This window comes from Pinus tabuliformis, chromosome 9 (assembly GCF_031772625.1).
Source record: "Pinus tabuliformis cultivar Carrire ecotype Pingquan chromosome 9, CPIR1, whole genome shotgun sequence".
In the NCBI taxonomy this organism is placed as follows: Eukaryota; Viridiplantae; Streptophyta; class Pinopsida; order Pinales; family Pinaceae; genus Pinus; species Pinus tabuliformis.
Window position 1 is genome coordinate 1,569,443,382 of NC_142307.1, and position 23,920 is coordinate 1,569,467,301.

At 37.2% G+C, this 23,920-nt stretch overlaps 2 protein-coding genes across 3 annotated transcripts in view; both read right to left on the reverse strand.

Moving 5' to 3' along the window:
- Positions 1-23,920, reverse strand: part of LOC149154629 (exocyst complex component SEC3A-like) — a 283,578-nt gene that overhangs the window by 87,001 nt on the left and 172,657 nt on the right. For both annotated transcript variants that reach the window (XM_089440389.1, XM_089440388.1), the window contains exon 19: positions 10,440-10,521. In XM_089440389.1, the coding sequence (XP_089296515.1) occupies positions 10,440-10,521 (82 nt within the window). The remainder of the gene's footprint in view (positions 1-10,439; positions 10,522-23,920) is intronic.
- LOC149154630 (uncharacterized) lies at positions 13,528-14,313 on the reverse strand. Its single transcript, XM_089437947.1, has 2 exons — positions 14,176-14,313; positions 13,528-14,066 (listed from the first exon to the last, which is right to left on the reverse strand). The coding sequence occupies exons 1-2, from the start codon at positions 14,301-14,303 to the stop codon at positions 13,838-13,840; spliced, it is 357 nt and encodes a 118-aa protein (XP_089294073.1). The 5' UTR covers positions 14,304-14,313; the 3' UTR covers positions 13,528-13,837.

The following is a 23,920-nucleotide window of genomic DNA, read 5'->3' on the forward strand; positions in this document are numbered from 1 at the left end:
ACAAGCCCACCAAGATAGCTCCATAACATGAAAATAAGCCTCTTAAGAGGGCCAAAATGATAGATACAATAGGTCGAAGGGCCATTGAAAGGCCAAATGGAGTCCAACATGTGCCAAAATGAGTGGAAGGGCTCCAACTATAGTGATAAAGGGGGTGGCCCCTTGATCTCCAAGCAAATGACCTGTGGTGCTCCCAAGTGGCTTTGGGGGCACAAGAACATCCTCATGGGTCTCCAAATGGATCGAACAAGCCTGTATCCCATTTGTAAGGTCTGGAACAATGATGCAAACCTTCCCTTTGTCTCCCACGGTGAGACTCAACCTCATTTGGACCCTGGATCAACTGCCAAGTGTGTGGTGCAAGTGAGTAGCCAGTTGTGCAGGGTGGTCCAAGTGCATCATCATCATCAAATAGGTGGAGCACGAGCGAGCAATGGATGGTACTAAATGACCCCATGACGTGGCTATTCGCTCTCTACTATAGTGGAGGCCCATGGCCGTCAACACACACCCTACAGACGCCAATATGACCCTCTGGAGGACTTGGACCTTGTATAGGTAGACCAAACCCCAAGATGAAGACCCACTTGCAATCTTGTATAAGATCCAACGCGCATCCTTAGCTTCCAATATAACAAGCCATTCGTGTAGTTGAGCAAATGAGTTTACAAATCATGGAACCAAGTGGGCATTTCATAGTGGCATGCACTTCCATAATGGGCTTTAGAGTGTACAAGTATCTCCAAGTTCAAGAAGGAGGTTAACCAAGGACCCTATTAGGTGGTTTCAACCTCTAAGGGAATGACAAGTCGATTGTACATCCCTCAAGTGGCAGGTGTCATGTGATATAATGATGGAACGGAGTGGGGCAGGGGAAGGCTCCAAGCCACATGCCACAGTACAAGGGTAGCTATGATAAGGGAAGCCCACACTTGGGTTTATGAACGTACGAGGGAGCAATCATGGTACATGAGTTACCCTGACCTTTGTTTTTCCACTCTTCTTCATATTCCTTTTGTCTTTTATTAATTTTCTTTTATAATTGCTTGGGACTCCAGGGGATGAGAGCATGATGTGAATGATATAGCAGTGAATAGCCCTCAAGGTTGGCAGTTCATCGCCCACCAGGGGTTGGGGCAATCATGGGTTTCATAATGATGCGAGGGGGCAATATAGGGGCCCTAGGAACCAAGTTGACGGCTATAGTGATAAGGGGTAGAGCTCATGATGGCTTTTGCCCATGTGCTAAATTTGTATGTCACCACCATCTTTTGCATTTTATGGCACTTTTCTGTTGAGATTGGCCAAATTATGCTTTTAACTTTTCGTTTAGCTACATCAACCTCTGGGGCATCGTTCCAGGCCCAACCCAAGGTGTGGACAAGGGGAAGGGGGGGCTAACTCCTTCCGGACCTAATGAACAAATGTGGACCAGGAAGGTAAATATGTGAAAAGGGGTTATAATGAGGGGAGTGATGTAAGTGGTGTCAGGAAGAGGGACCACGCAACCAAAATCGAGATTTCCCATGTAGTGGCACTCCTAAAGCTAGTAGCCAATAAAGGAGATCCCACAAGACTAGGATACAAGGTTAACCACCAAGTTAGACAGAGGAGACAAGAGTACAAACCAAGACCATTCTTTCTGTCGAATCCCCCCACTAATCCATGCCCAAAAGTGTCCATGATAAGTAAACAAAAGTACCCAACTACATAATGAAAGTCATACCTTCGGGCTTGGAAGGCCCACCTTCAAACATACGATCATAACAAACAGGCGAGGGAGCATACTTGCTAGCTCAGGGGTGGCAAAGTTGGTGGCACATTAAGCTATCTGTTGGCTGCAAGGGGTTGTTGGTCGCAGGCTGAGGACCATCTAGGAGAAAATTTTCTCATAAGGGTGTCATCCATAGGTGGTGTGTAACATGTGCCACACAAATATCTCAATATATGTTTTGTTGCAATGTAATGCACATGCCTAGGTTCCACCAAGAACTAACTCAAAGTGTTCACTGCATATCAAATATCAGGTCAAGTGTTAACTAGATAGTTTAATGAGCCAATCAGCTGACAATACATAGAGGGATCAACCAAGTCAGAATCAGAGTCTCGCAGCTTCTTCAAATTAGTCACCATGGGAGTATCTATGGACTTGCAATCCATCATCCCAAATCTCTAAAGGATCTTAACAATATACTTTCCTTGACCAAGGAAAATTTCACCTAGCTTTTGACACATTTATAATCCTAAGTAATAATGCATTAAACCAAGATCCTTCATTTCGAATTCAGAAATCAGCTCCTTCTTATACTGCACAATGAGGTCATATGCTCCTACTAGAAACAAGTCATCAACATATAGTATCGAGATCACAACCTCATCTTTAATAATTTTGAAGTATGGGTTTGGATCAGCATCACTTTTAGTAAAACCAATGTGGATGAAAATGATACCAAGGAAGTGTTTCCTAGGCATTTATCCTTTTGGCCTTGGAAGACACATTAATAACCTTTTTGTCTTGGGACATTATGTGTATTATTAATGTCTTGGAGCTAAGTCACCTTTTAAGGGTGTTGAACTATCGTCTTTAATATATTAGTCACTAGCATTATAAAGTGACTATATGAGAAAAATAAAAAGTGCACTTTTTAATATTGAAATGACTTTTATGTTTTAAAAGTGACTTCATGAGAGAAACAATGCACGTGTACAAAACATTAAAAAGGTGTCTAGGAGTTCATTAAGTAAGGGGGAGTACATGAGAAAAGGGGTCAAGTGGGGGACTTGATCTCATCCATTGACCTCATGGGCTTGAGATTTAATCTAGCCCTTGATCAATAGGGCTAGGTTTTCCTTCTCTATTGAGATGACAAAAAGAGAAAGAGAAAGGAAAGGCTCATTATTCTTCTCATGAGACTTGAGGATAGTGTAGGAGGCAAACATACACCAAAAGATGACAACGAACATCCCTAGCACAAAACCAGAAATTTCTGGCACAAATCCCGAAAATTTCGGCCAGCTGGTACAAGTCGTGTTTGCAGGAGGTTTGGGCCGAAAATCTAGCAAAGGGGCTTGCACAAGCTTGGGGAGCAATTGAGTGCGATACTCAGCGTGTTTCTGTGGTGAAAGGAGGCTATTTGAACCTCTATTTACAGCCAAGTACTCAGTCATAGAGCCAAGATTTTTTTGGAGGTTGTCTCACAATCTTGTTAGTGATACGAAGCACAAACTTTGAGGCTCTTCCAATGTTATTCCAGGAGGAAAATGCCTTAGACTTTGGCTCTAAATTTCTGGAATATCTCAGCTCTGTGCACCACGTTTTCCAAGGCTCTGTTAGTGTTCCTGTGCACAGAATTCGATGAATGTATCAGTTTAATTTCAAAGCTATGGAGGCTCGAATTTCTTGTAGGCAATGGTATCTTCCACCAAAAATGGAGATAAATTTGATTTCTTCTCTGTTGTACTAATTTCCTTAAGAGCAATCGAAATACTCCTTGAACACTGGTTTTCCCCTTGTGGGTTTTTCCAGGGACTTTGGACCAAAAACATTGTGTTAAATTCTATGTGTGTGAGCTTGTTTTATTTCTCGTATCAGCTAAAAACAAAATGTTAGAGGTAGCTCTAAAATGTTTCAAATAGACTTGCATTTAAAAGTTTTATATCAATTTTACTAGTTTAGTAGTGTGGGCGTGAAATTTATGCAAAGTAACTTCAAATTGTGAGGGCTACTAGCGTAACAATTTTTTCTACAACCAAGACTCTTCAAATATCCATGAATCCCAGAGTACCAAGCCCAAGGTGCATGCTTGGGTCCATACAAAGCTTTCTTCAATTTACAAACATGAGTCTTCCTCTCATGAACCTCAAACCCTTGAGGTTGTTCTGTGTACAATTCCTCCTCAATCACTCCATTGAGGAAAGCAGTTTTGACATCCATTTGTTGTAATTTCTATTGAAGAATGTAACTAGTATCAGTATTCATAATTGAGTTATGATGTAATGTATTTGTCAAAAGAAAAGAATTTTTTTATTGTAAAAGAAAATTGACTTATTAAAACATGTGTTTCATGCTTGGGTCATTAGTCAATAGGTCAAAGCACCCATTGTGTGCTCTAGGATTTTTGTACAAAATCAAAGTCAAAAGCATTATGTAAAAGACCCTTCTTGGGTTGCTTATGTCAAATAAACAAAAAAATATGTCAAAATGTATAACAAGCTTCCATCCACCAAGTCAGCTCTGCAAGTCAGCTTCATCTTCTACAAATTGGCTCCACTAGTCGGCCTCATTAAAGAGACACGTCCACACATAAAAGAAGGTTATATATATACAAGGTAACTCGACTTAGAGATCATCCAATAAAGTACTTTCGATGTGCAACAATTAAAAAGAGCAGATGAGATGCAAAACACATGAGGAGAAGCCCATCCAATTGCAAGAGAAAAAAATGCCACGCGAAGGAGATTAGACGTACAACAAAGGTCTAGAAGCTAATCATCTTTTTGTTACATGTGCAAATCTACTAAAGAATTACAGGTCCAAAGATGCAGAACAATAGTAAGAGACCGAAAAATTGCAAAAGTAAAAGACTGAAATCCTATCTGGCATGATGTTGAAGTTTGACTAATCTTCATTGAATGATAACTTGGTGGATGGAACACAGTCAATGTCATGGTCTTAAGGTCCTGGTTGTCTCAATTTGTTTTGGTTCTACCAATGTTCCACCAAGGTTCCAGGACGAGGGGGCGAGGGAGCAAGGATATGCAGGAGTGGCCTATGCAAAAGCTCCCCACCAATTTTTAGGAAACATGGGGGGATGTCAGGGTCTTAAAAACTTACAAATATAAAATATAATTTATAAATTGAGTCCACTATGACAATTGGGTTTGAATTGAAAAGCTGCAAAGCATGATCATTAATATGAATATCATTATCTAATATCATATAAATTTAAAATTCTAATTTATAATCATACTGTCATACATCATACATTATGATTAAAGTTTAAACCATATTGATGTTCCACTTCCTACTATGAACATTGAAAACTAAACTGTGAATATTGACATAAAATTATAAAAGTCAAGTCTGATACATCAAGCGGGAACACCCGTTTGTTATAGACCCTCAATAATTACCCATTTCTGCGACACAAAATATGATCTAGTAGACTAAGTGACTTGTAATAAAATAATCTAACCAAATAGTTAGAATTTTTCCCAAATCACTTCTACAAAGACTCGACAAATAACATTAGGATTTATTTAAAATTCTGACAACAAAATCCACCCTAACTTTGGGGTGAAGCTGGAGGGAAAAACTTTGTCAATCATCCATGTTTAGAAACACACATGAATCGCTAAGACTAAAAACCTCCTAGGATAGAAATCATCATCAAAAAAATAAATTTACTTAGGTTGTTACATACATTTGTCTTACTAGGATCATTTGCATTACAAAATGCAGAATGGGTTAACAAAACTCCAGTGTACATATAGCTGATAATGATGAATCTATGGATCATCTGAGTGTTCAGACTTGATGGAAATCCATCCACCAAAAAGTGTACAGCGATGGGGTAGTTGACATGGAGTGGTCAACAGGCATGTCTTGGAAAGTTAAGGGCATTGATAATCTTGTTACATTGTATTGAGAATCATTCGCTAATTGTTTGAAGGGATAAGTGCTCTAATTGTCATTTGACTTGTAGTTCGTGTGTTAAGTGGATATCTATTTTGAACTCTATATTGGTGTATCATTGTGGAGAGCATTCAACTTATCAATTTTATTTTGTGGTTATCCCTTGTTTCTTATTGGCACATATTCTTGTTGATGAGATTGTCTTTTACTTGCCATCAGTAAGCTAATTTGCCCTAATAACTTACCTCCAAGCATAAGCTTGGTTGATAGATCTTTAGGGCCATCCTTCTCATCTGCCTTGAGGGGCTTAGCAACTCTTTGGTGGTTAACATAGTGACCTTGCAATCGTCAAAGTCACAGTTTCTGCTGTGCCGGAGGCATCAGGTGATAGAAACCTAACAGAAGGTATCATTAATCAAGCCCTTGCTTGCTTCCTATTGGCCTCCTTCCCAAAACCTACCTTGGAGCATGGCTTCAAAACAGTTAAGGGAAGGTCAAACTCAGATTAAGCATTTAACTAAAACTACCCAAGATCTTTGCATCACATCTAAGATTTCGGATTTGCATTTTGTTTCAATTAGTGAAGCATCATAGCAGCAGTTGTCCATCCAATACTTGGTCTCAATTTTATAAAGCAAGAGTATTGACTCCATAAGGCACTGGTCTCAAATATAAATTCAATCTAATCCTTAAAATCTTCCTAGATTTAACCAAGTGTTAGGCCACCCAACTGTGTCTCCCGAACTAGTTGGTTCTCAACTTGTCCTCCATCATTTCATCTCCATAGGGTCCACCCCCCATAGCTTGTTGTTGGGAGACAGCTAGAACAGAGAGGTTGGGGATCAGGGTGACAGCCCCCAGCTGGAGTCGTTGTTGCAGTGCCTGTACAATTTGAGCGACAACAAACAGATTGTTTCAAAAGTCTATACAACCTTCCTTCACGAACTCCAATTACTCTAGCAGAATCTATACTTGAGCCCTTTGGCCACAAGTACTTTGCCATCAAAAACTGCTACTATTATCTCCTTTATCTTGCAAAAATGAAATAGAAATCAAATTCTTTTTCAAACCTGGTACATATTGAATGTTTCTAAGATGAATGTTTTCACCTGGTTCCAGCTCAATGGAAGTCTTCGAAACGCCTTTTACTGCATAATTGTTGTTGTCTCCAAGTTCTACCTTTTGAGATAATCTCCTTTCCATTAGACTTGTGAGGTTGTCATGGTCTCCCATCATGTGTCTTGAGGCACCACTATCTACTAGCCACAAATCATCGCTATCTGCAATAGAACCTGTAAGAGCAAAAAAATAGAAGAAGTCTTTGTTACCTGAATCTTCATTCTTAGGTTTCTTTGGAAGTTCATCAATGTCTGTTATGGTAGCATGCTACTTTCCCTTTCTCTTTCTATCATTTGATCTTTTAGGACAATCATGTCTATAGTGACCAAATTTGTGACAATGATAGCATTGAAATTTCGATGTATCTTTATTTCATTGAGGAGCAAATCTTCTTCCTTCATCTTCTTTGGAAACCAAACTTCTTTCTTCCTCTAGCCTTCTTGAAATGTGTTGCATATGCTTGAGATTCACCTTCTTCAGATCTTTGAATCTTTCCTTTTGATATGAGCCTACATTCTTCTTGAGTACATGCAGTCCATAGTTCTTCAAACTTTGGAGTTTCCTTTCTACCACATATACTAATGCAAATGAATCCTATGAGTAAGGTAAATCATTATGCACTATAGTCACAAGTTCTCTTTCAGAAATGATTTCATCAATTTCTTGAAGTTGATCTCTTAATTGAGAAATCCTCATGAAATATGAGGCTATAGTATCATTTCTTGTCATTCTAACATCACGAAGCTCATTCTTCAAACTCATTGTTTGACCAATGTTGTTGATAGTGTATAATCCAACTAGGGCATAACACATCTGCTTTGAAGATTCAAGACTTGTGACATAAAGAATCAAGTGATCTCTGATAGAGTCCACAATGATGCTTCTAGTTGTGGTGCCATCCTTCTCATATTTTATTTTATTTTCATTATCTGAGGGTTCACATTATTTCACAATACCCAAGAGATCATTCTTTGTAAGGATGAGATCAAGATCAATCCTTGTTTTCCAAGCCCTGAAATTTGTAGCTCCTTCCAATTTGTTCTCAGACTTCATAGATGAACCCATAGTCATAGATAAACAATTAGATTGTAGATGTAGGTTTTCTTCAATGCTCTTCCCTTTACCAAAGTTCTTCAAGAGTGATCTCAATGTCCTATCCTTCACCAAAGCTCTGATACCATGTTGATTTTTCAAGTGCAATAGATACAAGCACTAATTTCTGAAACACTGATAATTACTTTTAATGATGTAGAACTTCTTTTAACAATTCAAGTTTATCATTAAGCAATTACACTTCAGAAATTCAACCATTGTTAAATTTTAGGGCTAGATTGTTTTTTGTTGTAGATTATTGCAATTTTAAACTTTTTCAACATTTTCACAGTGCATTCACCCCATCACATCATTTCTTCATTAGCAATTATGTAGAGAGAACAATAACATCAACAAAGCAGTGCAATAATAAGGAATAATAGAAGAAAAACATGCACAATAGAGACACCAGGATTTAGGTCAAAGACCAGGGAAAAACTCCACAAGGAGGAAAACCCAACCAGATTCTTCTTCTTAGATATTATTCATCAAATTTTCAGCTAAGATACGATGTACAATAAGAATGAGACACATCAAGCATATTAGGCCAGCTAGGGCCAACCTAGGATCATACCAGAGAAGTAGAATTCGGAGATCCATCAAAGGATGATCATTGTGCTTCCTATCATTGAGATATGCACTACTGAGGAGGAGAACACTACCATCCATATCACTGTGATCATCACCGAGACTTCATGTTGTCTGCTATAGGAATACCTTCGAGATTCATATGCGAGATCAAGTTGTCTTTAATGTCGAGGTCATCATGAAGATTAGGACTAAGCTGAGAGTGTATCTAGCCCAGACCTTAGTTCATTGTTGCATCCATCAAACGAGGTCATTCTGCTCCATTTAGTCGAGGTTATGACTACACCTAAAACCCCAAGCAAGGTGCAGTCAAACCCTAACTGCAGTTCTGCTCCTCCATACAAAATTTCAGAGAAATCCGAAATTTTCTTCTTAACGTTTTTCGCTGACTCTAGATGGGTATTATAGTGGTTACGTCCATACCTTGGAGCCGACGTGTACTTATGAACCGACATGTCCTTTTTCAAGCCGATGTGACATCCATTTATATATTTAATTCATTTTGGAGCCGACATAAGATTTCTTTGTTGTTTTGCTTGCAGATTTCGGTGAGCTTGCTTCTAAGGCATTGATCTTGGTCTTGGAGGGTTGTTACACAACTTTGAAGACTTGTACATATTTACATAAGCTCATGAAGAGCTTTCATCACATGACATGACTCTTTGACAAATAAATCAAATCCTAAAGACATCAAGAAGAAGTCTTTCACCTAGTGACACTTCTTGCTCATGAAACCCATGTAGCAAGATTACAAAAATAATTTATTTCCTTTTATTACATCAATTACAAAGATCATGTCATTATGAAGACCGAACCTAGTTACACTTTCTTCAACACAAGTGGATTTGTAATCTACTACGTTAATGGATTGTCGGGTGCTAGGTTCTCTCGAAAATTAACAAGCCCTTCTTTAGTTGGAAAAGAGCCAACCAAAAGTGAAAGGAAAAACCATTGAGGTGAAAAAGTAGATTTCCTAAGTTGAAAAGGTAGCCTTGATGCTTGGGATTTTACATCATTTGTGGGTACCAGATCTTGTTGTAACACATCCTTTTGTCAAGTTGTTCAATGTTGAAAAGCGGAAAGAGGCTTTTTACTTCCCAACACGTTGTTTGTTTGTGGCATTCCACTTTATGTTTTTCACAACCCATAGTAACAAGATATGTTGCACACAATTCTTACAAAAGGCTTATATGTTCATGGACTAGTAGCCATGGCAATTTAGGGAGTTTGAAAACATAACCAAACCATCAAGCACGTCAAATACAAGCAATATCTCAATCATTCCAATCTCACTAAATTTTGCATAATTCCAATCTTATCATCAAACAAATAACTTGTCAAAGTAAAGCTACAATGATATAAGCTACACATCCTTTTGACAAGTTGTCCAATGTTGGAAAGAGGAAAGAGGTTTTTCACTTCGCAACACATTGTTGTTTGTTTGTGGCATTCCACTTTATGTTTCTCACCACCCATAGTAACAAGATATGTTGCACACAATTAAGGCTTATATGTTCATGGACTAGTGGCCATGGCAATTTAGCGAATTTGACAACATAACCAAACCATCAAGCATGTCACATATAAGCAATATCTCAATCATTCCAATCTCACTAATTTTTGCATAGTTCCACTCTTATCATCAAACAAATAACTTGTCAAAGTAAAGCTACAATGATATAAGCTACACATGAAATTAACTATTCGTATCTATATGTTAAATTCATTGTGAACCATTTTAACTACATGTTATAACTAGGCATATGTAATGACAACCTGATGTAAATAATATGTTTCGAATGGTTACATAGCTTCTTCGCCCATTTTAAGAAAAATAATAAAAAATTCTACTCAACAACTGATGTATTTTCTTTAGGCCATTGATTACATACATAAGTTTGAAGAGACAATATTTAAAAACATAGGCAACACAAAGAGGAGTGTTTCTACAAACACCAACCAAGTAATAATAATAAATAGAAAAAACGCATTACTAGTTACTTACAAATTTTGTATATGCCTGATCAACTAATTCCCTAGATTGTCCTTGAATATATTGCTCCATACGAGTAGCAAGGGTTGCAAATCTGTTGGAAAATAGAAAACAAGGGTGATATATAAACATTGCTTAATACTTTCATTGGCTACAGAGAACAAAGCTCCTTAGTTACTGAAATATACTGTGTGTGTCCATTCACCCTACAGAATTAAAAGGGTTCATCCATGTTGGCCCACATTGGCATAAGTCCTATGAGTTATTACCATTCATAACATACAGGCTCACAACGCCAAACAAGACTGCAATTATACACTCACAAGACACATGAGCTAGTCCAAGGATGAGCAAAGAAGCTTAAATATACAATGATGGCTTGCATTATGTTATGTCAACTATTCTGCAAATACATATACAAGTGCATGCATGTAACATAATTAAACACGCACGCACACGCACAGACACACAAAAATAAATTTGTTCATGTAAAAATTATCTAGACTCGTATAAAAATTAGTATGAATCTATGTCAACTAACTAGCATGAAATTTATACACTTGAGCCTTTCACAAAAGTTCATATTACCTAATGTGGAATTTGAAACCACCGAACCAAAAGTAAATAACATGATAAAAAATTATTCAAATTATTCTTCATATAAACAAAAATATTTCAACTGCTTGAAAGAAACAAAGAGAAATGATAAAAATACGGGCTTGGAGCATGAAAATCAGATGTGAAATAATCAGAACAGGTAGCCCACATTCATCATGTATGTCCACAAATCTATGTAATAATGTGATTATTAATATCAAAAATGTTGAATTTCTTTCAATAGGCCTAAACAATAACTATCTACTATTACTGTGTGAATATCATTTCATGGTAAATTTACTATGTACTATACCTCGGTCCTAGAGCTAAGTTGCACAAAGCGCTGAAACATTTCGGAGTTTCCGAAACGGGTACGTTTAGAAACGTCACCTCCCAAAAATGGAAACGTTATATATATGTGTGTGTGTGGAAAAAGTCGGGAAAAAATCGGGATTAAATCCCCAAAACGCGATATTTTTGGCTGTCCGATTAAATCGGCCGATTTTTTGCCGATTTTTCCCAATTGAAAAAATCGGGATTAAATCGAAAAAGTCGGAATTAAATCGGGACTTTTTCCAAAAAATCGTGAATGAGGTAGTTTCTTTAACGATTTTTTAATTTATTTTTTTTTTAAATCGGGATTTTATTGAAAGAGTCCGGATTTTTTAAAAAATGAATATTTTTAGTTTTTTTTTAATTTTGCCAACTTTCTGCTGACTTTTTCAAAAAATTCCTGACTTTAACAACTTTTTCAACTTTTGGACCCTTGTCGATTTAATCCCGACTTCGACTTTTTCCACATTGATATATATATGATGCATAGATGACAATTTAATTTAGATGGAAAACCAAGTCTATATTAACTCTCGTGGATGATTACACGATGGTCGAGTTTCAGTCGAGTTTCGGGTACAGATACGAGCCGAAACATCGGGTTCATAGAAGTTTCATGCAACATAGTCCTAGAGTATATTACTATCCATCATTGCATCACCATCATCACAAAAAATAAACAACATATAATCTAACTATATAATATATACTTACTATTAAATAAAACCCTAAGGACATGACCATTTATCATGTTTGCGCTCTTCACGCACAATATAGAGAAATCTTATCGTTTAAATGTCTCGTCACATTAAGATCTACCAATCAATTATTCAATCTCTTTTTATATCTTGTAGAATGTACTTTAATCTCACAGGTTCATGACAACTGGTATCAGATCCTCTTTACAGCTATTTTTATCATGCAAGAAAACAAACCTTGTCCTTCACCCCTCCAGGACCCACAAAATTTCAAACCTGACACAAAGATCTGCTGCACATTATAACTGTTCATCAAAAACCACTGAATTTCAGGTTCCAAAATTAAGAGAGAATGAAGCCATTTTTTTATTACAGAAACATAACAAGGCAACAATTCAATATTGATTAAGGTCAGCGGAAACAGAGAACAAGGACAAACGACATGCCTGGATAGCAATGAAACTAGAGCTAATTATCCATTAACTAAGAAATTTACAGGGGCCATCTAGTTCATCTTTAACTAAATATGATAAAGATCATCCAAGCTAGAAACTTTGTTATACAATAGGAGATCAGCCCGTGAGGCATTCTACTGGAGAGAAGAATATCCTAAAAGGAAAATGTGAAGAAATTAATAACTATGCAGAAATAGTAACCATTGAGGATGTTGAAGATAACACCATGAACCATGTTATCTATCAGAAAGATGAGAAGGATGGAGCAAAAAGCTCAACAATTGACAGAAATACATATACATATATATTTTTATTAATACTTGAATGATGAATGTTACATAGAAGGGCCCCTGGCTTATATACCGCCTCGGGTGCCTCTTGGTGACAAGGCATGATCTTTTGATCATTCCCTTTTGCCTAATTAATCTATAATTACAGAATTATTAATTTTTTACATAGCATTGCCTTCCTCTCGAAAAGATGCTTTGTTCTCAAAGCATATGTAACGACAGGTGTTGTTCACAAAACGCTTTTGTCTCCCAAGAAGCTTCTACTTCTAGTAGGCCTTTCCACTTAATCAAGTATTCTTTGATTACTTGTGATTGCAACTCCTTTTCCCCATTGGAGATGATACCTTCTGGTTCTAAAATGATTTTCCCTTCATCATCTAATGTCAACAATGCTGTCTATACCAATGTTGCATTAATCGTTATCGGGATTAAATCGGCGCGGGGAACAAATCGGAAAAAATCGGATTTATCGGGAAAAAATTGGAAAAAATCGGGAGAAAATCGTTTGGTACAAAAATATTCATTTTTTTTCATTTTTTTCATTTTTTTTTCATTTTTTTTAATATCTAAACCATCTACAACATAAAATAAATACATTGACACATAAATGTGATAAAAAAAAACTAATATATAAGATGTTTAATATCATTTCTAGCGCTAAAATCACACATAACATTGAATCATGTCCCGAATAGTAAGTCCTGACTCCTGAGTCCCAACTCAACCTCAAAATATCAACAAAAAATATGATTATGTATCTCATCATGTCATAATGTCATATACAATAAAATGAAAGTCTAATCCTATTGATTTCCTCTGCCCCTCTTGCGAGAAAATGCCACAACTTTCCCTTTCCCTCTAGATGTAGATGCTGGTGCCCGTGCTGGTGGAGCTGGCAGTGGAGTCTGATGTGCTCTAGAAGCTGAAGAACTAGAAGTAGGAGCTATAGGAGGTAGACCACGTCCTCTACTGGTGGCAGTGGTAGCCCGAGCAGGCAGTGTCACCTCCTCCTCCTGTTCCTCCTCCTCCTCCTCCACCTACTCCTCCTCCTGCTCCTGCTCCTCGTCCCCCTCCACTACATCCTGCACTAACCAATCATCAGCAGAATCCATGAGAGGCCTCTCGGCCTTAACCCTCCATGCAGCAGTGGTGTCAATCCCATCCAATGAGATGGCATCCACATTAGGTGTCCTCTCAAGTTGCCTCACCCACAATCGAAGATTGTAGTAGACGTAGACCATGTCATTAAGTCGTTGGGACTCCAACCTGTACAAAGATCATGAAATAATAATTAATAATTATAAAAAAAATATTGTTTAATGAATTCAAAAATTTATTTGGAAATTTGCAATATTTTAAATGTTTAAGTGTTAACCTGTTGCGCTTCTTGTTGTGTATTTTTTCAAATACACTCCAGTTGCGCTCACATCCTGAGGAGCTGCATGTTTGGCTGAGGATGCGAATGGCAAGCTTTTGCAGAAGGGGTACCCTGCCACCATACATTTTCCACCATGCATCTACAACAAAATTACAAATAAAATTTTAAATAAACATAAGAAAAAAATGGAATTTGAAGAGACAATGAAATTTGAAATAAAGTTACAAACTAAAAAATACCTGGCATTTTAATCGCCCTATTAGTGATAGCCATCTCAAAGCCAAATGTGCCACCTGCCATCCTATATGTCTCAATTTGTTTAGAGATCTCTATACGTTGTTCTGGAGATCGCACCATCTTCTGGACACAGGATAAGAATCCATCCATGATCTCAGCATCAAAATCAAACCCACATGCAAAAGAAAATGCAAGGTTCAGGAAAAGCCCAGCAGCATGAATGGGACGATGGAGTGTATTGTTCCATCGCTCATCAATCACTCCCCATAGAAGGAGTTTTTTCAGAAACCCATCATCTCCCTTATCATCATAGTAGGCCCGAATGGCTTCTTTGGCCCTGTCAATGGCTTCATACAAATGGCCCATTGTGGGCTTCTCACCATCAACCAACCGAAGAACCTTTACCAAAGGTTCAGTAACGGCACACACCTCCTGCACTCCCGCCCAGAAGTCTTCCTAGTATGAAACTAGTCTGCATACGGCCTCTCTTTCTGGTTTGCGGCTCATTGGTAAATCACGCCACTCCTCTGAAAGAAACAGTCTCTTCACATCCCACATAGAAATCAAGAGGGATTGAAGAGATATGAAACTAGTGGCAAACCGTGTAATGGTGGGGCGCACCAACTCTTTGTTGTTGGTGAATCTTCTCATCAAGTTAAGCACAGATGTATGATTATATATAAATTTTGTAATGCTTTTTGATGAGTCAACAATATCTTTGACAAAGGGAATTTTCCCTATGTCCTCTAACATCAAATCAATACAATGGGCAGCACAAGGTGTCCAAAATAAAGTAGGATGCCTGTCCATAAGCATCCTACCAGCAGCAACATAATTTGCAGCATTGTCCGTTATGACTTGGACAACATGTTGTTCACCCACCTCCAAAATAAACACATCCAGCAAATCACATAAAGTTCTTGCATCTTTGATTTGTGCAGATGCATCAACAGATTTGATAAACATAGTCCCCTTGGGACAACTAACCAAGAAGTTTATAAGGGTTCTCCCCTTTTGGTCAGTCCAACCATCTGACATAACAGTATATCCTGTTTGTGCCCATGATGCCCTAAAATCCTCCAATCTTTGGGTGCAGTCACGCTTTTCATTTTCAAGAATCTGGCCTCTGAAATCATGATAAGAAGGGATTTTGTACCCCGAGCCAACACTGGCAATAGCATCAACAATAGGTTGGAAAAATGGATTATTCCTTACAATGCTGAAAGGAATATCACTCTAGAGGAGAAATTTTGCCAGCAACTTGTCAGCTTGTTCTTTCTCAGTTCTTTTTAGCATTGAACCGATAGATGGCTGTGAACCAGGTGTGGTTCGAGGAACAAAAAATGATGATGCAGCTACCGGATTGGCTGATGCTGCAGTAGAACCAGTGCCACTTGGCCCACTTCCTTCAGCTAACCTTTTTAGTTGCCTTTTGAGTTCTTCTTTGGCCTCTCTATTCCGCTCTAAATTTTCCAATGCTCTCATGGCTTTTTGGATAAGTTCAGAAGTTGTATTTGTACAAGGCTCCACATCATGTCCAGGGATTTTTGCAAGGTGAAACTTCAACCTGTACACCCCCCCGAACATCCCCTTTCCACACAACTTGCAACTCAAGTTTACTCTATCATTCGGAGCATCAGGTACAGCATATTCCCAGAAAGGCTCCAATTTCCTTGGCATGTTTGTTTTTGAACTTTAAAGTTGCAAACTTGAAGTCTTGAATGGTGTTTTGGTGCAGTTGTGAACCTATGGGAAAATAAGGATTAGGATTACAATTTAGCATTTACAAAATTACAAGTTACAAATTTACAAATTACAATTTCGTATTTTAATTTTTAATTTTTATATTGATGATTGTACAATGAAAATCCAAGTTACCCGTAACCCAACCCAAAACAACCATTCCAAAGTTCAAAGTTTCAAGCACAAATTACCCAACCATTCCAAACCCAAGTTACCCAACCAAATGGCAAAAACAATGAAAACAACATAAACAATGTTTAAAAAAAATGAAAACAAACAAAAAAATTGGTTCCCATAGTCATACCAAGTTACCCAACCCAAAACAATGAAGAAATACAAAAAAATCTTTAAAAACAATGAAAACAAAAGAAAAATGGTGCCCATACCAAGTTTCCCAACCAAAAACAATGTATTTAAACAATGAAAACAAAAAAAAATTAATCCTCGTACCGTTTCTATGGAGAAATCGGTGGTCTCCTCTTGATTTTCTCCTCTAAGCACTTAGATTTGGCTAAAAACCCTCTTCAACTTGGTCTCCAAGAGCTCCTCCTCCCTCCGCGCACGACTGTCCAAATGAACGCATGAAAAACCCAAAAAAAGTTATAAAACCACGTTGTTGCAACCCCCGGCGATTTTTTCATAAAAAAATCGCAATTTTTTCGTTTTTATGGCGATTTTTTCATAAAATCACGATTTTTTCAATAAAAATCGGCAAAAAAAAAAATACCGGCAATTTTTTCGTATATTTATCGCGATTTGATCGGCAGAAAGAAAAAATCGCGATTTTTTCATTTTATCGCAATTTTCACAACACTGGTCTATACCACTTGGTGTTTGCCAAGTGTTTTTTTAAGGCAAGATACATTGGTATCAGAGTTGTTTGATGCTTTGGCCGCTCATTGGCTGCACAAAGCCAGTATGATCCAGCTTTTGGCCATCGATCCTTCATCAACTTCATTGTAGTCGCAATTCAAGCTTTTCACTACACAAGTTCTTGAGTTTCTCCATTTCACCAGTTTCGTCATTCAAGGCCTTGGCCGTAGAAAAAGAAAAATATAAATAAATAAATAAAGAGTCAAAAAAATAGTATATATAAGGATTTATAAAAAAAGAGGAGGAGATTATGGGGAGGCTAGAGCGGGAGGGGTAATTATCAACCTCAAAAAGAAAAAACAAAAGTAAGTATGCTTGGGATCTTGGCATTATGACAAATAATCAAGTGGAAGCCCTTTCCCTTTGGCAGGGTCTGAAAATAAGTTTGGCTAATGGTATCAAAATTTTGTCTATAGTTGGTGACTCCATGATGATTATCCAAAAATGTGTAAAGCTCCTCGAGAACGCAAATCTCCTCAATGATGAAACCTCCTCAATCATGGCAAGAATTATTTATTTGTTAAAAAAAATTGATAAGGTTTATTTGTTCCACGTGTTGCGTGCCAATAACCATATGGCGGATGGTCAAGCCAATGCGGGGGTGTTATTAGAACAAGGTTGATTGTGTATAAATAAAAACAACTCCTCATGTCACATCCCCTGATCAATTGCAGCAGGTCAGCGTTGTACTACGAAGGTACGGGTCGTCAGAGTATTAAGATGGTAGTTAAGAAGGCTAGCTCCCCGAGGTCCCTTCATAGTGCATTGGAAGCAGAAATGGTAGGTTGTGAGTTAATGCACAAGTGTGGTGTCGTTGGAATGCAAATCATGTACGAGGACAAGTGGGCGTCGAGGTTTCAGTTACTCACCGGAATATGTAATATAGCTATTCCTCCTAGGGAAGAAGGTACCATCGCATTACGATCCTGGTTATTTATGGCGGTGGGAAATATGGAGGGAATTGGCATTGACAAGACTCTAAATCGTCTTACATTTATGAAAGATAAGATCGGGAGGAATGTTGGGATTGATCAGGCTATTATATATTGCAGCTGGCTTCGGTTAGTTAATCAAAAGATTGTTATTGTTCAGAGGCGTATTGCTGCAAAGATGGCCTCCGTGCGTAATGGCAGTGGGGGAGGTTTAGGGCTTGGTAGCTCGGGGTCTGGCCATGGTTCGAGGCTTGGAAACATTGAGAACCTGGTGGAGAGCTCCTGTAAACAAGTAGTAAAGGATATCATCAAGGAAATTAATGAAAATATGGCTATTATTTATGCCCAATTATCTGGATTGGGCAAAGATTTGGAATTACTGCAAAAGACTATGGAAGGCATGTGCATAGATGTGTTGAGTGTTCAGCAAAAGGTCGACAACATCGAAATTAAGGTGGAAACTACGACTGTTGGGGTCTTAAAGGAAGTTTTTGGGGTTGGGGATGCTACGGTCATCACACTGCTAGTGCCGAGGTTGTTGTTGTTGTGCGGGTCCTAGATGAAGAAGAGGATGTCACAGAGGAATTGACCACTTTTGTGGATGATCCCGCAGGCGAAGAAGTAGAGCTTGGTAGCAGCTGAAAGAATTCGTCTTATTTTTATATGTATGCTATGTCGGTCTATTGAATATAGTGGTTTTTTCTAGAAAGTTTACAATTACAGTTTTGCTATAAGAATATATGTAAATAATATCGATAGCAAGAAGGTCCCTAACCAATGTAAATTGATGAAAATTGCATAAAGAACAATCTTGAATTTTGTACAAGACCTGTCCCTTTTCCAGTCTATATAATGAAAATGCTACATGTTTCCTTTAAAAAAAAAATTTGCTCTACCACCATCCAATATTAGCCAAGCCACAGTCGGCAGTGCTACTAGCTGTCGGTGCTGCAGGAATCGACTAAACGGTTCATAGTCGTCATCCAAATAATCGATGCTGTATTTTCCTCTATCCTACTTCATCTCATCCATCACAAAACCATCATACTTATGTGTTTGCCCCGTACATCTAGGTGCCACCATTCGAACAATTGTTTTTGCACGATAGGCAGTCCATCCAAATTAACGATGCTGCATTTTCCTCTATCCTACTGCCTTTCATCCATCACAAAACCATCGTACTTATGTGTTTGCCCCGTACATCTATGTGTCGCCATTCGAACAATTGTTTTTGCACGATAGGTAGTCGCCATACCTACCAGCCACCAAAACCGCACAGTTACAAGCAATCGACAGTGTCGCGTCAATCCATATACAGTAAAAATTGTTGTCATTGTCATACAATTGTGGGAGTTCTCTGTACACAGTGCCACCGAGAAGAAAATTTGGACGTGGGAAACACCACAGAGTTGATGTGCTAAGGTTCAATCACTTTGGAAGAGACGTGACCCGTCCCAAAAATTTAAGGTTTGAATGCCACCAAACGACTATCTTTTGAATTGAATTGATTGCCACAAATAGTAGTAACAACACGAACCCCTCAATGAGTTGAGCCTTGGAACAAAGAAAAGCCAGTTCGTTGGTTTGCCCTGCTGAAAAATCAATAATCAATAATCGATAAAATTTGAAGAAATTGAGTCTTTTTAAATAGAAGTTTGTGTTAGAAATTGAATTACACTTTTGCCATATGACCAATGTGGAAAAAGTCGAAGTAGGGATTAATTCGACAAGGGTCCAAAAGTTGAAAACTCATTAAAGTTGGGAGTTTTTTGAAAAAGTCGGAAAAATTAAAAAAAAAACACAAAAATATTCTTTTTTTTTTATTTTTTTTAACATCTAGAGTATCCACAACATAAAATAAATGCATTTCCACATAAACATGTAAAGAAAGCTAATATCTAATATGTATATGAAGTCTAGTGCTACATCACATATCAAAATAGTGAATCAACTCTTGAATCTTGAGTCTTGTCTGAGTCTCAACTCTCAACACAGCAGACTTTTTGGGTCGACTCCCGATAAAATCGGGCATACAACAAATAAATCACGAATTTTTCGTTTCTGAAAAAGTCTGCAAAAAAATGGAGGATTAAATCGTTTTGTTGGAAAAATCACAATTTTAGGATTTTATCCCAATTTTTTGCAGACTTTTTCCACACTGCTTTTATACCAATTTTATTTATACCATGAACCTTTTATTAGATAGTCACTACTTTTAGAAGGATGGGTGGTGATGGTACCGATAGTGTCGTATAGTTAGGGTGTCAATTGTTGTGTGGTCATAAAGTAATTAATAAAGAGTGTTCTTTTAAGAATAGTGAGAGTAATATTAAATTAACTTAAGTAAAGGTTAAAAAAAATGAAGTAAATTAAAAGGTATACTTGGCTTTTAAGAGAAAAAATATATATATTTGAGACTAAAGAAAAAGGATTAACAAGGATTCATTATTAAGTTTTGAAGGATTAATAAAAAGTTAAAAGGGTTACTTTTAAAACCCTAAGTTCATCTAGACAAAACAAAATGGAGTCAAATTCAGAAATAACAAAAGGAAGATTTTCAAAAACTTTATTTAGTTTTGCCCCATTGCTATTTAAAATTAAGGGGACCCTTGCAGAGAAAAATAACATTATTTCTATTTTGCCAGCCAAAGGAAAAAATTATATAAACCCTAAAATCGCAAACCAACTAGTAATTCCCGAGTCAAATATAATCAAAAGATTAAACTCTCATAACAAAAAACAATAAACATAACCAATGTACATTTAAACATTGGGGATTATACCAGTGTTGCACACATCGCGATCGGGATTTAATCGGCGCCGGGAAAAAAGCGGAAAAAATCGTTAAAATCGGGAAAAAATCGGAAAAAAAGCGGGAAAAAATCGTTTGGCACAAAAATATTCAAAAATATTCATTTTTTTTCAATTTTTTTAATATCTAAACCATCTACAACATAAAATAAATACATTGACACATAAATATGATAAAAAAACTAATATATAAGATGTTTAATATCATTTCTAGCGCTAAAATCACACATAACATTGAATCATGTCCTGAATAGTAAGTCCCAACTCAGCCTCAAAATATCAACAAAAAATATGATAATGTATCTCATCATGTCATAATGTCATATACAATAAAATGAAAGTCTAATCCTATTGATTTCCTCTGCCCCTCTTGCGAGAAAATGCCACAGCTTTCCCTTTCCCTCTAGATGTAGATGCTGGTGCCCGTGCAGGTGGAAATGGCAGTGGAGTCTGATGTGATCTAGACGTTGAAGAACTAGAAGTAGGAGCTATAGGAGGTAGACCACGTCCTCTACTGGTGGCAGGGGTAGCCCGGGCAGGTGGTGTCACCTAGAAACATTACAATCTCCCAATCCTGAAATCCTGAAAAACTGATAAGTCTGCTGGATTTTAAATGAAATCTAAAATTCTACTTTCTCCATATGAAATCCAATGAGGCTGGAACCACTCTCAAACATCCTGAGTCATTTCATGGTAATGTTAAAAATTTAAGTAAAAGGATGAAAATGAAGATTAAGGAGAATGTCACTTTTACTTTAAGAATTTAACATTACCATGAATAGCATATCCATACTAGGGCCTAGACTTGATCATTAAGCTACCCCACTCAAAAATTATTTGTTTCTTTCAAAAAACATTGCATGAAAAAACCCAAAAAAAGTTATAAAACTATGCTGTCCTGATCCCCCACGATTTTTTCGTTAAAAATCGCGCTTTTTTCAAAAAAATCGCGATTTTTTGAAAAAAGCGCGATTTTTTCAGTAAAAATCGGCAAAAAAAAAAGTAGGCGATTTTTTCGTATAAAAATCGCGATTTGATCGGCAAGATGAAAAAATCGCGATTTTCCGATAAAATCGCGATTTTATCGCGATTTTAACAACACTGGATTATACATTTACATCCCAATTCTCCATTCAAACCCTATGGAACGATCAAGGTGGCATTATTTTCGGTTCACCATAGATGGAAACCCTAGGGTCCTTTATCCAAAATACGAAAAAGAAATTTTTGACATTTTCCTACAGAAAGAAAAAAATAACGCTACAAGATGTTACATCGAAGCCAGGCTCCATAACACCAAAAGACATACAAGATATTTCAAAAGTAATTTTTCAAGAAGTTAAAAAAATACTACAAAATCACCGCTAACAAAAAAGAAGTAGTTACTCGCCTCAAGGACCACAATGAAAAATTATTGACGCAAATTAAGAAACTTGAAAATGACAAAAATTCGTTGAAAAACAAACTAGGAGAACTCAACACGAAAGACGTATCAAAGTCTTCAAATGTAACCACCCAAGTTGAAGAAAAAGGAATGAATACCAATCAAATCAATATTAGAACTCAAGAAGATAACAAACCAGTTGAAGGGAAAACATATTCAAATGTTACAGTTCACACAATGTAAAATCTAAATGAAGATTCTATAGCCAACTCAACAACAATAGTACCTAAACTAAATCAGGTAGTTGTCACACGCATGATAAGGGGAAATCAAACCACAAGAACTCTTTATCGACATCTTGTTGGGCCTCAAAATAGTCCCTATTCTCACTCCATTATTCACCAATACTTTCACATTACTTCCATATTACCTTCATGTCACCTCCATTCCACCTCCACATCATTACATTTAACTCATCATTGGGTTATAACTATGCTTTTCCAAAGTTTATTAATTATTAACATTTTTAAGTGGATTTATGGTTAAACTTTAGAAAATAATATGCTTATACTTATACCCATTGTTTTAAAAAACGGCCGTTTCGGTATGATCCGAGCCGATACCGTCAGCTATGACTCGGCCTTTGAAACGGTACGTTTGGCCGAGTCATGGCTGACTCGGCCAACTCGGCCGTTTTTGTTATGACTCTGCCGAGTCACAAAAAGCCGGCCCAAAACACGTTAAACAGCAATTTAATATTTTTTTAATGGATTTTTAAGGTGATTTCTGATTGGTTTGGACTCCAAGGTGTTATATGAATTTGCTAAATGTCATTTGGGGTCCATTCCCCCTCCCAAACCCTATTTAACACACTCAAATGCTCTCTACTATTGATATGCTATTCAAATTTCATGGTAATGTTAAATTCTTAAAGTAAAAGTGACATTCTCCTTAATCTTCATTTTCATCCTTTTACTTAAATTTTTAACATTACCATGAAATGACTCAGGATGTTTGAGAGTGGTTTCGGCCTCATTGGATTTCATATGGAGAAAGTAGAATTTTAGATTTCATTCAAAATCCAGCAGACTCATCAGTTTTTCAGGATTTCAGAATTGGAGGATTGCAATGTTTCCATTGAATTTTGTCATGTATTAGGGTATGGAACTCTTATTTAATCAAGAGCACCAATCCCTCTATGTACCTTGATGTTAGTGACATTGGTTGTCGAACTCCTCTGGGATTCGCTCCCAAACCAGGAGCTTCTAAAAATGTCGCTCCCACTCCCATTTTCGCTCCTGCTCCCAAGTAACACAAAGAAGAGAAACCGTTTGGATCAAAAACGGTTAAATGATCTAGTTTATGTCCAATACAACCTCCAGCTCAGACGAAACCATTTGCTGAACAAAAGACCTGATTCAGATCCCATTGTGTTGGAAGACATTGATCCAACATGAGATTGGGTAGTGGAGAGTCGTCCAACAGAGTTTGATCTTGATGAGGATCTTGATTTAGATTTAGATATCGAGACATCAATTGAACTTGAACATGCTATTCAGTTGAATGCAGATCCCAATCCACCATCCTCAGTCTCACAGCCAGCAAGGACTCCAGTTGTAGGTGTGTTTGGAAACATGAATGAAAATCTCTAAAATTATGTTTAAAATCTTTAAAATTATGTTTTTTTTATAAAAAAAATAAATATTTAATGTATTTTTTACAACGACCGAGTCATTGAAATCGAGTCGGCCGAGTCATTACC